Source organism: Clytia hemisphaerica, unplaced genomic scaffold (genome assembly GCF_902728285.1).
Source record: "Clytia hemisphaerica strain Z4C2 unplaced genomic scaffold, Clytia hemisphaerica genome assembly, whole genome shotgun sequence".
Lineage (NCBI taxonomy): Eukaryota > Metazoa > Cnidaria > Hydrozoa > Leptothecata > Clytiidae > Clytia > Clytia hemisphaerica.
In genome coordinates this window covers 298,864-315,627 of record NW_027103621.1, presented here as the reverse complement: position 1 = coordinate 315,627, position 16,764 = coordinate 298,864, and the positions used below count along the sequence as shown (strand labels likewise).

Below are 16,764 nucleotides of genomic sequence, written 5' to 3'. Positions count from 1 at the left end.
TTTTGCTCAAAACCATGAAAGTTGACACCTGTCAAAACCATTTTGGAATATTCCAAAATTTGACTGTTTTCCAAGAAAATTTCAATTAGGAAAGCAACTTCCAACAAAAAATCTCTCAAGTGAAGGCCTTAGAAGGTTTTATTTTTTATACTGCTGAAAAAAGGCATAAATAAATACTAGATATATATCTGAAATTGAGGGTCTGAAAAGTTTCAGTTGTCTATCTAGAATGTGTGAATAGCAAGGAAAGAGTGCATAGGCATTAGACTTTCATCTGAAAAAAATAATTTCCATGTGAAATCCATGTAACCTTTGTTAGACCTACAGAAGGCTGAGAAAATTAGCTTTTTCAGCTTGCGTTTTGCTTACAGTAAACAATCACATAGCAACAATCTATTTTGGACTCTTGGTGCTATGATTTTACATTACTAAACTGGTACACCTGAGATCATAAAATCGTTTTCATAATTTTTAACTTTATATAAGGTTTTATTTTTCATTCTTTGAATTCTTTTTCACTCTACAGAACATATTTATTCCTCTCTGCTTTTTGTTAATAGACCTTTTGCTAGTTAGCATGTCATGCTGAATAATTTTAAAAAACTCCAGCCTCAAATGACACATTAACACTTTCCGTGCCCATGTCAAGTATATTTGACATAGGCTATATAGGAGGGCAAAGTTGGAATGCCTGTTCAACTGTTCTATGTTCATCTCCTTGTCTAGAAATGAAGTCCCATCTTTTTTGGAACAACAATTCTATATATTTCAAGGACATTTTTTTTACAGGAGTGAGTCTCTGCATTCATTAAAAAAAATAATCATTAATATTTGGTGGCAATGGCACTTTGTGATCATTTGACAATTTGGGTAAGTGTTTTTCATTTCTCTTTCATTTCAGAAAAAACTGTGGTGTATCAATTTTTTGTTTCATTATTTGGGTCCTCTTTTAGAAAGAATTAAAGATGGAAAACCACTGTGACATATGTTTTTGCTTTGCTAATTTATAGACAAAACACATAAAGTAATGCACTGTAAGGTATTTATTCTGATGTGCTAATCAGAGCACAAGACTTTATTTTACCCTAAACTTTCTTTTAAACTCTACTCTAGCTGAATACTTTTGATGGTTTGGAAGGACTTCATCAGACACCAGAAGATCTCTCTGATGGAGTAGCCATAGCTGAAGTGTTAACACAAATGTAAGCTAGCTCTCTTTTTCACATCTCTAGGTCTTGATTCAGTTTTTTTCCAAAATTGTTTGCGCATTTCTAAAATACACCAAATCACCAATTATTCCCAACTGTGAACAATGTTGATGATTATCGTTCATATTGTAGCATGAAACTTTAATTACCAAAAGTACACATAGTTTTATTCTTCACTTTTCCATCATCACAGCTCTGAGCTTTTACAGATCTCTTTTGGTGTATAGAATTCAATAAGAAAATTTTTGTATGAATCTCATAAACATAACACTTTAAGAGATGGAAAAAGTTTTTTGACAACTTTGTGGGGCCTAATTTAAAGCCCTCCCCTTATTTTTTTGTTATTTCTTTCTACTAGTGCACCAGAATGGTTTGATTCTGATTGGATGTCAAAAATCAAGCAGGATATATCTGACAATCACAGACTAAAAGTAAGTTTAGTAATTTGCTATTAATTGAAGGAGCATGATAAATTTTGCTAACTCAGGTCCAAGTTACAAACTTTAGTTTATGATACTCCAGGATTCAATAATTGTTCGATTCATTTTTCTTGACATATGATTCTGTAGTACTAATTTGAGTATACACTTTGGGAAGGAGACATCCATTCAAAGTAATACTGTAAATGGTTATATTGACTGTTATTGTTCTTCAAAATATTTCAGTTGAGCAACATGAAAAAGATCTTGAAGGGAATGGTTGATTACTATAATGAGGTAATTGTTCAAATTTCTAAAAATTAAGTATTTTTAATTATCTTATTATTATTTTGCTTGGTATACCTGGTCCTAGCAAAAATTGGTTCCTCCTTGTGAAAGGTGCTTCTGGCAGGGATGTTAAACACACAATGAGCAATCGACAAATTAAATATAAAATGAGATCAAAATTAAGAACTTTTTGACTGCATCTATCTTAGGTTCTCATGCAAGATTTGGAAACTTTCACTTGTCCTGATGTGTCGGTTATTGGTAAGAACGAAACTTCAGCTTTCATACTAGCTTGGAATGGAAAGTATTCCTTTGTATATCTTTGTGTCCTCAAGTTAGCTTTATCTTAGACGTACTGACATGTTGTCCAATCACAAAACTAGTGTCTGAAAAAGCATTTTTTCTGTCTAGCTAGCCATAAATTTGGCGATTGACCCTTTTTCTAGCTACATGAAACAGGGTCAATCTCAAAATTTATACTCAGACAAACAGAAAAATTCTTAGTTTTCTCAGGCAATACTTTTGAGATTGGACCTTTTGATTTGTCAATGACGATATACTGTCTACACTGAGAAAGAAGAAACACTGGTGATAAGGTTGGTGGCTATCATGTATACCATTTTGGAGCTACACTTCTTAAAACTTCATGGCTTTCTTTTTCTAGCTGAGTTCAACAATAAAGATGAACTTGGACGCATGTTACAATTGGTGCTTGGTTGTGCAATGAACTGTGAAGACAAAGAACGTAAGTTCATTTTTGATTTAGTAGGAAAACGTTTGAGCTTTTTCTACAAACTGTATTTTTAAATGAAAAATAAAAACAAAATGGTAAGGGTTAGTTTCTCTAAGGGTTGGGAATCTTGTTTTTAGACTTTTTAAGCAAATCCCTTGAAAAGGCAATATCATTTTTAAGATACAGGTAGCATCAAGACAACAAAAAAATCACACTGTCTTTACTACTTTTCTCCATTTATATATTAATAGCAGTGCTTTGTGTGTTTGTGTGTCACCACTTTCGTTTTCGCTTTGTTTGTGTTTTAGAATTATGACTTTTAGTCTCTTGCTTCACAAATTTGTTCTATTGGATTCGCGCCATTTGCAAAAGATTTCGCAAGCAATGTTTTGTTCTCGATAAGTTTGTTTTAATTGACAGATCGGATAGAGCCTGGTTTAGACTTTATTCAGCCTTTGTTTTGAAATTTAAGGCCCATCTACATTTAGTAATATTAATTTCTGCCCAGCTTTGCTTGATCCTGTTTTTCTCTTTTCTTTTGTTTGAAATGTTTTCGAATGTATTTAACGATCGTATTTATTAATGACATTCGAATTCTTTTCAAACCAAACAAGTTTCTTTTATAGAAAAGAACATTTCAAATGTAAATCAAAACATAAATTTAAAAAGTTTGTCGAACAATAACAGCATTCAAAGGGCGATAAAAAGCAAGAGAAGAAAGTAGTAGTCCCTGGTAGTCCATCTCTTTAACTGTGTACGTTATTTTACATGTTTAAATTCGAAAAGTTATGACAAGGGTTAAAAAAAACAATTTAGAATTGACTTATTTATCTTTTTAGATCTGATAAAAACAAAGTTGCACTATATTCTTTATGGCTTTCCCGCTTCTTCATAAAGAATTGTCATTTTAACATTTCACTCCTCTTTACCATGACATTTTCTCAAATTGTCGAAAACTGGACGGCGTATTTAATGCGAGCGAAGCGAGAAAAAGATCTCCGGGGGAGGGTTAGAGTCAAACATATCTTTTTATTCATTTGATCGTTTTTTTAAGCCAGCTTCAACATCCAATAGACTTTTAGTGCGTTCAGCTACAGCTTAACCGGCGTGCGACGCCGGGTACCGGCTAGTATAATATAAATGTACTTGCTCATTATTCTTCTAGTTTACGTTTCTTGCAAACTGGTGGATTTTGTTTATTTGATATTTCAGAAACATACTGCAAATTGAAATAGTTTTTTAAAATGTGAGCTACACTGCATATTAAAAAATATTGAAAAAAAAGTTTTTGAGAAGTCCAACTTAATATCCCTGAAACATTTGATATTTTCACATTACTGTTGATTAAGTTTCAATTTTGCATGAATAATTTACGAACAAAGTATAGTATTCTTGTATGCCCCAAAGTAGTGTTTACCATTTCCTGGTGCTTTCTATGAATCAAGTTATACAAGTTCTAACATGTGTTTCCAAAGAATTGCATACGTGATATATATTGGATAGAAAACTGGAAACCATTTTATAAAATTGGCCGAAATTAGAATTTTTGTTACTCTTAGTTTCTCTGCTCTGAGCTCTTTAATAAGTTTTGCTGATTTTTACTCTTTAGTTTGTACGTGTTATCATTTTGTTTTTTTCATTTTGTAGAATACATCCAAGCTGTGATGAACTTAGAATCAGATGTACAAATGACCGTAATGAACTGTATGCAAGAGGTATTGATATTGATTGGCAACATTGTCAACATTATTTGATTCTTAGCATTTGCCCACAGAGCAAGATTGAGACACAATAGAGCTTTTGATACAATTTCTTTGTTGTTTTATTTTCAGCTAATGGAATTGAGGGAAAATTCGAGACTATCTGCTGATGAACCGGACTATGCTGTAAGTTCAATTATGGGAAGAATTTTTTCTGGCTTTGATTTTTTTGATATGATATTGTACTTAAATATATTCTTTGTATCCCCTTATGCATGATTTGAATTTACATATGAAGTTAGTTCTTGGAATCCAAACTATATACTAGAGTGTTTAAAACGTTGTAACTTATAATTCCTTTAGTAATTCTTTTTGCTTTCTTTTTCAGGCAAATTTACGAAGCCCATCATTCACAAGTGCAGAAAGGGAACAGTTCAATCAGAAGATACATGAACTCCAAGAAACGGTAAGAATATTATTAATAACTCCCCATTAAACAGCCCTAAATAAAATAGTCCTTTACATTATTCTAAATTGATTTTGAGTATTTGAGGATCAGTTAGGGAATTCAGCATTACATTAGACTTATTTTGAAACCAGAGAGAATTATATTTCTCACCTTGAAATTGTTTAGGGAAGCCCTTGGGGTATTGCTTCTATGCACAAGATACTCAAATGTTCTTGAGCTGTCAGGTTTTAAACAGCCTAATATGTTTTTCATTTTTAAACATTTCAGAAAACTTATAGGTTAAAATTACCTAAAAGATGGCATATTTCCATTGCAAACTGGATATATACCTATATAAAAATGTCCCTCCAATTAGCACATATAATTGAACAGAATCTAATATTATTTCCATTTTCAGGTACGAAAGTATCGCGAGGAAAACTCAACACTACAAATGGAAAACGAACGACTCATTTTGGGCGGTGGATCAAATCGAAAAGAGAGTGAACGAGGGTAAGAGGCTTGAATACTCATTTTCTTTCTATCAGTTTCGAAATAACATTTATTTTGAAATTTTCAACATGATGGGTCTTTAATGAATTAATTCCATTCCTTACCGAACAGGGAATCGTGGATTCTGCAATCTTCTTTTTCATATTTTTGGGCAAAAACTTTGATCTTAACTGCTCACTTCTTTCAAGCTAATCGTAAGTCTCGATAATTTGTTATTCTGAAGGTATTTCATATTTTGTGAACACTTCATTTTCGGAGTAAAGTCAAGCTAGCTTGTATTTTGGGGTTCCTAAATCATCGATTTCTAACCGTGATTGTAGAAAGAATACTCTTTTGAAGGTTTCTGTTTGGTCGAGTTAAGCTATTGACCTGATTTTACGTTCTGTCTAACCAAAGAAAAAAAGAATACTTCCCCGGTCCACATGGTCCAGAACACCAAAAAGCCTTAAGTGGACCCCCGACTACACTAACACTAAGCGACAATCCTATGCACAACAATTCGATTCCTTCTTCTCATTTCCCGCTTCCCTAGTGCTGACGATAAAATGGTCGCTCAAATGCAATTTCAAATGGATAAAATGAAAGAGGAAAACTTTGCCCTTGAATCAGGTACGTAAACATTTTACAATCTATTTTTTTTATTATAGTAATTAAAGGTTTTATTTTTGCATAAGTGTCCCCGTTTCATATTAGACAGGTGATCTGTGTCTGCCTATTGTTATATTATGCTGATATAAGCAAGAAAATGTTAACAGATTCAATTTCCCGTTCGTTCGAATTTCAGGTCGACTATTATTAATGAGAGTCAATCAATTACTGTATATATATTTTTTTATCATAGCCAAAGACGATTTCAAATTGCGGTACGATTTGAAGGAGAAAGAAGTTCATGGCTTAAATGATAAGGTATGGTAATTGTTTTGTGTGGCAAAATATTACATTTTTGTACTTGACTATTTTGAAATTAAAAACTATGGCCTTCGTGGTCTTCCAACATGGTGATATCCTAAAAATATCGAAAACAACATAAACTTCGAACGTATTATTTTGTTTTTTTATTTATAGATTGAACAACTATCGAGTTTAGCGGACGAAGCGCGGTCCTTGAAAGATGAGATGGATGTACTCAGACATACTCAAGACAAAGTTGCTCGTTATGAAGCAACTATAGAGGCTTATAAAAAGAAGTTAGGTAAATACTTTTGATTAGATAATCAGCCTTTCGTCATTCGAAACGCCGTTCAGGACGCCGTACCAGCGGCACCTGTAGGACCTGAAAATATTTGTGTTTTTATTTTAATTATTTTGTCTTATTCGACCAAAATATTGTTCTGATAGTTTGTTTACTTTTCTCGCTTACCCAAAAAGTTCTCTGGAAACATTTGACTTTTTTTAGCCTCCCGATTTACCAATTTTTATTTGGAAATATTTGTACTGAAACTTCTTGTGTCTCTTTATACCAGATGAACTAGGAGACTAGACAGTAGGTGAAAGCTCCACTGTTAAATCTTTGTTTCGATAAACTAATTCAACAAGCATTTGTACTAAAACTTTTGTCTCGCTTATCCCAGGTGAACTAGGGGACATGAGGCAACAGATGAAAACTTTGGAACAAAAAAACGAAATTTACATGCAGCAAACAATGAGTTTAGAGGAAGATTCAAAACGCGCAAATGCACTCAAAAATCAGGTACACGATTATTAACGTACATGCTTTCACATTTGACCTCTCTAATTTGATCTTCGGGGGACCAAAAATTGTCTCCGAAAAGAAGAAAGATTCCATTACCGAGAAAGTATTTTCGATGACTTCCCAGCTTAGGGGGTCGAAGTTTTATGTTCGATCAACAGATTCGAATAATAAAAGGTTCGAATTTTAAGGAGAATTGACTGTAGTAGCATCTTCATTGGGTTATTCCAGGGAAAATTTGTACCCCCTATGTTGAGGAGATCTTTTTTAAAAAAGGTTACCCCCTGGATTTTTTCCAATTTCTCAGAACCCCTTTGGATTTTTTTCTCCCATTTCTTTGGACCATCCTGGAGCAAAGAATATGGTTAAGGATTTCAGGGTTTTTTATCTCTACTGTCATACTTTGCTTTTATAAAACTTAAAAATGGTTCTTATAACATTGACATCTTTCCTTTTACCAGGTGGAGTTGTACAAAACACAGATCAGTGATTTGCATAGTAAACAGATGGAACTGGAGAAACGATGTGACAAAGCTGAATTTGATGCTCAACGAAACAAAGAGAAGTTGCTCAGTACAGAAGCTGAAAATGAGGTTCGAGACAACTTTTTAATTTCAAGTGTTTTTTGAAATGCTCAGCCATGGAAAACAATAAAGTACATCATTTAACTTATATCTCTTAGCATTTTCTTACACCGCCTTTTTTAAACGGTAAAAAGAACTCTGTGCCGCGCGTGCATCAATTTTGAGAAATTCTTTTGTTAGTTTTGCTTTGTCGGCATACAGGCGTGCCTCCTTTTAATATTATGGAAAAGAAAATCTTTAAGCTTTTGTCTTCTCAGATAGTACGGAATTCAACATTTGATTACATATTTCTTGTCGCATTTAGCGTTTGAAACAAGAGCGAGACATGTTGAAAGAAACAAACGAAGAATTGACACTGAACCAACACAACAGCGCAAGTGAGTATAAAGTATATTCTTATGAAAAACGCGTGTATGTATTGCAATAATTTGAAAATATTTACAGATTTAAAACGGACAAAACCGCCAATTTTCTAATTTTTGGCCGTATAGTGTGAATCAGTACCCTCAGGGGGGGGGGTAAATTTTTTACCTTTATCCCTGAAAATTCTACAGAATAACCCGCAATAGGTTAAATCTTTACAAAAAACACAACATCTTGACTTTCCTCCCCTGACCTAATTAAAAGGTTTAAACCATGTTGAGCTAATCTCGGGAGTTAAACAAACCCGTTTTTGCCTGCGTTTCCTTAGGGAAACTTTTAGCTTTTCTTAAGCTCTGTCGATCAAAATCCCCTCAAGTTTTATTATGTTCTTTCTATTCATGATATTATTCCATCCTGAAATTTTTTTGTCAAACAAAGATTGCTATCAAAAGTTAGAAGCTGAAAACCGACTTCCCTAACCCCTGGCAGGCAAAAACGCGTTCGTTTACCTCCCAAACAATTTTATACACAGCGGGCCATTTCTGAGAAGTTTGAGTTACGGAAAAGGTGTATTAAATTGTAGTAGAAGTAAGCTCTAGTCTTTTTAAAGTTCGATACGAGAACATTTCAAAATTTTCTTTTTCGCTTCAGACGTTCTTCAAGAAGGAGGCAAACCTGAGGGATTACAAGGACTGGAAGACCTTTCTATTGGTGATTCTCCCTTCGAAATGAAGTAAGTCTCTTCTCTAACAATAGCGAGTTTATGCATTCGAGATAAATCGTGGGAGACGGTATAAAGCAAAGTTGACATGTCACCAAAATCACCGACCGCTGTGCTCGACGACGGTAAAAACACCAAATTATCATCATCTGTTAAGGTTTTTCACAAGGGTTTTTTTTTCTCAGAAATTGTCATCATCGATCATTTTTCTTCCTTTTTAGAGAGAAATTGATCCGATTGGAGCATCAAAATAAAGTGCTGACGTTGCAATTGCAAGAAGCGGAGAACGAGAAAACGCACATCCTGCAAGCAGACCTTGATATTGCTAATGAGAAAGTTAACAGACTAGAGACTGATAACAGGTACACCCATTATCAATCTAGCCTCTTCTCACTCTTTTTTGGATAAGTCACAAATGAGAATCAAAATAATTATTGAAATTATCAGATTAATTATTTCCTTTTTAAGCCTGCCGTCCACTAGTGCTATTTTTGGTTATCGCGAAATATAATCGCGAAATGTTATCTCATGTCTGAAGTTATTTTTACATTTTATATGTCCACTATTAAATAGGATAATCGCGAAATAGATATCATTTCTTTTCAACTTCAAGATGAGTCGAACGCTTTTTCAGTTGTATCTGAAAATTAAAATAATTATTCATTTAGAGGGCCGTCCACATAGTACGTACGCACTAAGGGGGGAGGGAGAGTCTTTTCAAAAGCGTATGCTTTGCGTACGGGGAGGGGAGGGGTTAAAGGAAAATGTACGTACGCAATGAAAAATTTTTCATAGCCCTTTTTTGCTTGTTTTTTTGTCGATTTTTTTACGCTTCTTATACGCATCAAGGAAAAAGGCGAAATATAATCCCCGCGAAAATTTATACCCTTAAGGTACGTACTATGTGGACGGCCCCTAGATCCAACACCATCTCAAGAGTAGGATGGATATTTGGTTAAATCAATCAAGGGTTTCAGCAGACAACACTTTCCATTGAGTGTTTCCAAGTAGTTTTTAACAACAAAGTATCCGATGTATACGTAGTATCAATGTTGTGGAAAAATCATATAAACAGTGAATTTTATCTCCAAACTTAGAAAAATCTGTTTTGTTTTAGTTTTAAGGCCACTACCCACTCAAGAAATTAGTTAGAAACATACAAATATCCGAGATAAGTTATGGACTTAACTATTTCACACAAACCCCATAAACCCAGGGGGTCCCGTATCGAACCATTTGGTTTAGATTCTTTTCAAATTCATGATTTCTTTCAGACAACTGAACCAAGAGATTTTGGAACTTCGTGGCAAAGTGGAAGACGTTGAAGCCGATAAGCATGTGGAAACGCAGAAAACTGAAGCGGAAGAAAAAGCAATGAAGCGTAAAGTCGATCAACACATGTGCGTATTTTTTTTTTGGTAGCCGGGATATCTTTGATGTTTTTTTTAATGTTTCTGCTGTCTACAGCTTTGTCTACCCAGATTTTAACGGTGTTAAAGGTTCTTCCTTCGCAACTATAAAAAGTTTTAAATTCGTCGTAATTCACCAAGATTTCAAGAGTATTGTGCTAATTTCCTGTTTAAAATGGTAAATTCCATTCTCCGTCTTAGCCATACTTCAGTATCTTCAGAATAAGACAAATTCTTTATCTATTGGATATCCAGGCTAATTTTTCGGATAAGAATTAGTCTCAATTTCCTTAGCAATACGCCATTTCGGAGTTCACGACGCCATTTTGTAAGCGGAGCAAATCTAATGGCGGGGGTGCAGTCGGCCTCAACTAGAGAATCATTTCAGAGAGCCGTAAGCTACGATCTCGGACTATTATCGAGTTGTACCCGACTGAGACGGAGCAAAACAAGCCCCCTAGGGTGATTCCTCCAGCACTCCCTCGTCGTGTCTACACAAAAAGTAAACAAACTTTTAAAAATTCGATTGAAACTTATCCTCAAACAGTCAAAATATAATTTTCCACTCATAACTAAATCTATCATGGATGTCACTACACAAAACCTAAATATTTCTCTTTTTTAGCTTATCAAGAGTCCTCCATTCTTCATTGTATCTGATTGTTCACATCTAAAAAAACAATGCTGTGACTGGGGTCTTTCTATGTATATAATCATATCAAAGAAAACAGGAATCAAACAAAAGGAGTCTCCTCTAAAGAATTGTTCCGATTCCCTTTTTCTAGGTATTTTCCATTGGAAATTCCCATGCCTCAAAGCAATGATAAATAATATCAGAACATATTTTTGCTAATTATACATCAGTTTGTTATTGTTTTGTACAGAGTTTTATATATTCAACATGAATTTGTGATTAACAAAACAAATACTGCTAAAAACTGCTTTTAGCTCAATAAAAAAATATAAACAATAAGATCTATTATTTAGGAGAACAATGGTGTAAAAAATTTGATGATATATTAGAAATTCAACTAAAAGGAAGAATAAGTTTGAGTATGCTATTCATAAGTAAATTTTTGTAAGAAAAAACCACGATCATTTGTTTTATAAAGTCTTAAAGCAGCTGTGGTGAGAGCAAATTTATCCGTACATAATCCATAATTTTTTACCGTTGACTGTCTATAAAATATGTTTTTTTCAACGGATAGCCCATTCACAAAGTCTTGATGATTATACACAACACAGTCTAAGATTTAGTTTATATTATTCAAAAATTGCCTTTGTAACAGCATCGTATCATGTCATGAACCCATCGGTTGATCTTTGATGAACAGGTTCAAAATCAGGAGTATTCCAACAAAAACGTGTCCTACAAAATTTGTCTGTATTGCCACTTGTAGCATAATTCTATCAAAAGAATAGTACCGTGAACGGCCATAACTTGCAACACGGACTTAACTTGCAACAGTATTCAAATTTCCTCTGAGAGTAATTTGTCTGCCATTAAAACACTTCCTCTTTTGTTACTATACAAACCAGATAACATCAACAAGGCCAAATAGATAACAACTAGTTTTCTCTCTACCATGTTTGCTAATTCTGCTAAATTCATTCATTTTGTCATTTGTTTTTCTCTAAAATAAATAATAGGAAAATGTGAAACCATCCTGATACTGTCCATACACATATGACAATATGAAATGGGTTGACGAAGGTTCATTTACTTGTCAAGTGAACCGCTGCAATTTGGGATTGAACCTCAGTCGCCTCTGTACAGCAACCAAGAAAAATGACCACTATCCCACAGCGCCTTAGTGTATATCTACTAGTGTATATCCCAATAGAGCAAAAGGTATAAAAAATATATCCGAGAGGAGCATAAAGCTAGCCTAGCTAGCAAGGTTGCTACCAAAACCATCAACAAGAAGCTTCTAAAAATCAGAGCAAGCAAAGGTTACACACACAGACAGAGAAGAAGGTTATTACCTGCATAACTAATCCAGTACATGATACTGTAAAAAGACAATGATAAAGCAGTAATCAAACACTTTTATGCTAATTTAGTGAGCAAATACAAAAAGACAGCCTTTTCTTTCCATTTTCCATCCACCAAGAAATGAGAAACGGCAGAATAGTTTTTAGAAAGGGGATTCTGTTTTGTTTACAAAGGAATCTTCGCTGGTCTCTGCCCTTCCACGGCCATTTTTTGCTCCGCCTGCAAAATGGCGTCGCGAACCTGCGCGAACTCCGAAATGGCGTATCTTCGTTAAAAAAGTTAAACCGGTCTATGTCTCAAAATGGTAGCATTTTTTCCTGAAAGTGGCCGCGGCAGGCTTCAGAGGTGGTTGTGGGACCTCTGGAAATTACCGGCTTTACAAAATCATATTTAGCATGCCCGTTTTCTTTATATTGGATTTCAGTCGCTCTTGCAAAATAACAAAAACTGAGTAAAAACAAATCTGTTACCTTTCAGTAGCTACGAAATTTCCTCTAACTCTTTTTCTTTTCACCAGGCAAGCATTACAAGAATCGAACAGCGAATTACAGCGCAAGAAGAAATTGATCGACGATTTGGAAACTCAAACCACTGCTAATTGTAAGTTTAAGGGGAAGAGAGTATCTGTATGTTCAGTACCACTGAATAGTATACCATTTTTAAACTTGTTGACTCGTTTTCTTTAATATTAAAAATCAAACAGCTCCTTTTTCATATCCTGATTTTTCATGTATTATCTACTTTATTTTTCAAACAATCCAATTACGTAATTAATTAGCCAAACAAATTTCCAACCAATCAGATTTCTTCATTTTCATTTTTCAGCCAGTGAAATCACGTCATTGCGTGACCAACTAGTGAAGAAAGATGAACAGATGAAAGAAATGGAGGACCGTTATAAAAATTATTTGGACAAGGCCAAAAGTGTTATCAAGACTATCGACCCTAAACAACAACCTGCTGCTGTTGATGGACAAGAGGTTGGTTCTACATTGCAGTCTCAATGATTCGAACCTCTATAACTCGAATGTCTCCTTAACTTCAGTTAACAATTCCCCATTATGCCTCCATAACTCGAAATTTTCTTTAGTCGAACAAATTTGTGTCTCCGTGCGTGTTCGAGTTATTGAGACTCAGAAAGAAATACGAAATTTTATCCCGTTAAAGTGTTCCAACTCAAGTCGCAACGACCTCGTACCCAGGGCCTCCCAAGCTTAGATTTGCCCTCTCACTCTTTTTTACGGATGTTAAATTTTAGAAATTATAATACTTTCAATTACCTTTGAATTCCTTTCTACAAAATGTTACATGAAAAGAACATTAGGTTAGAGTTTGTCAGGGTTAAATGAAGTCGAATACCTAGAGTCGTTGTACTGAAAGTGTTAGCTGTTTTTCGCTCACATACATTCTATTTCGTAGGTTTCACAGCTACGCGATCGACTTCAAGAGAAAGAAAAGCTGATTGAAAGTCTAGAGGTAAACTCCTTATACAAAAAAAGTAGATTTAGTGGGAATTCAATTTGACGGTTAAAGGATATTCTTGTCAAAAAATCGATATCAAATAAGCGAAAAAACTGTTTCTAAGCCCTGAAATAGTACAATTTCCAAGGAAAATACATAGAATGAATTAAAATTTGGGAGAGTTTTTATTAGCGAGAACTTAATTTGGCGGGTTTCGGATAAATCCTCCAAATATTCTTGCTACAAAATCTTCTTCCATAAAGTCGACATTTTAGAGAAAATTTAGTATCTTTCTGAAAATTAAAATGCTAAAAAGGTTTGCAAGATATCAACTTTTTCCAAGTGTTTTAATAACAATTCAAAAATAGCCTTTTGGGAGATCTTTATAAATTGATAGAATCACCATTCAACTTTAAATTATAGATATAGTAGCCCCTTTAAAGTGCAACTATTGTTTAAATTTTGAACACAGAATAAAAAATTTAGACTTGATGGCACCAAAACAAGCCTAAAATTTTCATAGAAAATGGACCGTCGAAAGACGCTCAAATAATTTTTGTGACGCCTACTAATATATTTAAGAAGTTTGCCAACTCTCGCTAATTCGAACGCCGACGCGAAGTCAAATCCAAAGCGCATTTTGCGAGGGTAGGGTCACCCTTTGATGGGAACTCAGGAATAGTTTGAATTAAAAATTTAGATTTAGCGACAGTGAACTGGTTTTTCTCCTTTTCATAGCGTGACCACGAGCGAATGAAAGCAACAAAAGAACGTGAAGAGAAATTGATCATCAGTGCTTGGTATGAACTGGTAAGGATGCTGCTTGATTCTTTACGTCGTTTTTATCTGGTTTTTATCTAGCAAGTACACACCTCGCCAAAAACTGGAATTTTCCATTCAGTTAATGCGTAGAAAAAAACCGCGATGTCTGTATGTAGCCTAGAAATCTAAAATAGTTTGATGCAGCCACTAGGATAAATCTGATGGTAAGTTGTGACTGAATAACAGTATTTCAAGGCAAACTTGAAATCCATAAATATAAAAAGTCTTTAAAGCGCCGAAAATGTTATTGCCATTAGCCGTGTGTCCTAGCCTTAGTTAACTAGGCTAGTCTGTTTGTATATGTTAATTTTCACCTTCCGTTCACGTATTTACAGGCAGCAACCAACCCTAATTTGTATCACTTCCTTTAGGTTTCTGTCATTTAGCATTTTCTGCACAGGCAAGTAGCAGATCAACTCCTAACGCGTTGAATTTAACCACTGATTTTTTTTCGTTGTTATTTTTTTCAGAGTATGCAGTTACACCGTAAAGCGGCTGACGAACGACAAGTTGGAACCTCAGGGCTTTCTTTTCTGGCCAAACAGCGTCAAGCGGCCTCTATGCGCCGAACGTCTTTGACAAGCACACCGCGTGGCAAAGCAACAGCTTAAAGAGACAAGACAAGAACTGAAATGACCAAAGGTACAGTGGAATAGAGATCATTTTTATGCCAAAGTTTATAAACCACTCGAATATAAAATTAACGAAACTTTTTTTTCCATTTTGACCACTTTCGTTTACTTATTGATTGTGTCATACATTGATCTTTTTGCCTCTCATATTGTAGAGAATATTCATTTTCAGGTATTTGTAACTATTAACATGTTTTTCTAATCAGATTATGATTCTCTTTTGAATGACATGTACATAAATATTTGTGATATCTTTCCATTTCAGAAGGCTTCTTGGTTGTAGAAGCGTAACTGCCAACAAGATCGATAAACGATTGCTTGCTCAAAGGTGCACATTAAATGATATATCACATTTGAAAGGAGAAAAATCAGCAGAAATAGGTCAAGAAAGAGGTGCTTAAAGGAAGCAGACATTTTTTGCCACCGCATCGGAAATATATTTTGTGTATTGGTATGAAATGGTACAGTCGTCGGTAAAAAATGGGGATGGGCTGGAGTTTTTATAAGATACTTCACTAATTGGTCATTTGAAGTGATAGAGATGACGCGTTCTTTAGAAAAAGTAACAAAATTGTTTTATTACTGGTAAACGACCAACCAAATCAAATAAGAGCTTGTAAAAACTCCAGCTTGTCCCGAAAAATGAGGTGTAAGGCCAAGCCGAACTTGTAAAAACATTAAAATGTATTCCATTTTCAGATATCATGCTTTTGTTTTATTTTTTCTCATGTTTGCTTCAAGCTTGCAAATTCTTTTAAAACCGTTCGGAGTTCGGGTCTTTTCAAAATTCGATACTAAACTTTAAATTTCATTTCATTTTTATCGACACCAAAATTTCTCTAATATCGATAGCAAGAGTTAGGAAATGAATTTTAATATTTTATATATTATAAACGCTAGGTATACAGTATTAATTATTATTTTTTTGTAAGATATAAATGAATTGTATAGAATATGGCTTTCCAGTATAACCACTTTTGCTTATAAAGATTAAGCTATCAAACACAAGAAACGTAAGTCATCTTATCTTAAATCCCGATCCGATAGCATATTGGCGACGGGTCATCTTACAATCAGAGAGGTATGGTCATTGAGTTTAAAGCCCGAAGGGCTAGAGTAGAATCTCTAACCTTTCTCAGGCAAGGAAAAATGAAGCCTTAAAATACCCAGTATTTTTGACGACAGATTGAATCTAGCAATTCCTTTGTTTATGATTGATATTTTTTTTTGAAATTTAGTGGTAAATTTTAAAGTCTGTCCAGATATAATTGGCAGTGGAAACAAGAATGCCTGTAACTTTTGATAGTCAAATATAATTATTGAAATTTTTTTCGCTTGTTTTAGAGAATCAAAAGCGCTATATTTGAATGTATTTTTGGTTGAAAAATTCGCGATTTTTAAATATTTCCCTACTTATAGTAGTCTAGCGAGCTAGACGACTAATTTATACATAGTAGAAATAAAGCAAAAAGTAATGAATGAAACAATTTTAGTCGTCTAGAAACCTTTGTGCACTAACTCCAAACAGAAGAAAAGTGTCAATATTGCAATTATAATTTTTTCCTGCTCAAAATAATTCTTGAGAAAAAAGAATATGTGTGGATTTGTGTATTGAAAGTTTTTCATTTGAGTTGATTTCGTTTTGAGAGTTTGTTGTTGCTTGATAAATTGTTTTCTCGCTACGCAAGTTTCTGCGTAGCTAGCCCCTGTATCTATAAGGCTGGAACACCGGATTCTTCCAGTCGTTTATACAAACTAAATCCCGTATTATTATTAT

At 34.2% G+C, this 16,764-nt stretch overlaps 1 protein-coding gene across 1 annotated transcript; it reads left to right on the top strand.

The window, feature by feature from the left end:
• The first annotated feature begins 777 nt into the window (after positions 1-777).
• LOC136802379 (protein Hook homolog 3-like) lies at positions 778-15,999 on the top strand. Its single transcript, XM_067059115.1, has 25 exons — positions 778-870; positions 1,114-1,202; positions 1,567-1,639; positions 1,874-1,924; positions 2,125-2,176; positions 2,580-2,660; positions 4,296-4,363; positions 4,481-4,534; positions 4,737-4,814; positions 5,215-5,309; positions 5,842-5,918; positions 6,151-6,215; positions 6,375-6,501; positions 6,881-6,999; positions 7,461-7,592; positions 7,888-7,960; positions 8,598-8,679; positions 8,889-9,029; positions 9,942-10,067; positions 12,590-12,672; positions 12,898-13,052; positions 13,492-13,548; positions 14,272-14,343; positions 14,826-14,997; positions 15,253-15,999. Exons 1-24 carry the CDS (start codon positions 841-843, stop codon positions 14,964-14,966), a joined length of 2,121 nt encoding a protein of 706 aa, XP_066915216.1. The 5' UTR covers positions 778-840; the 3' UTR covers positions 14,967-14,997; positions 15,253-15,999.
• Positions 16,000-16,764: the final 765 nt, after the last annotated feature.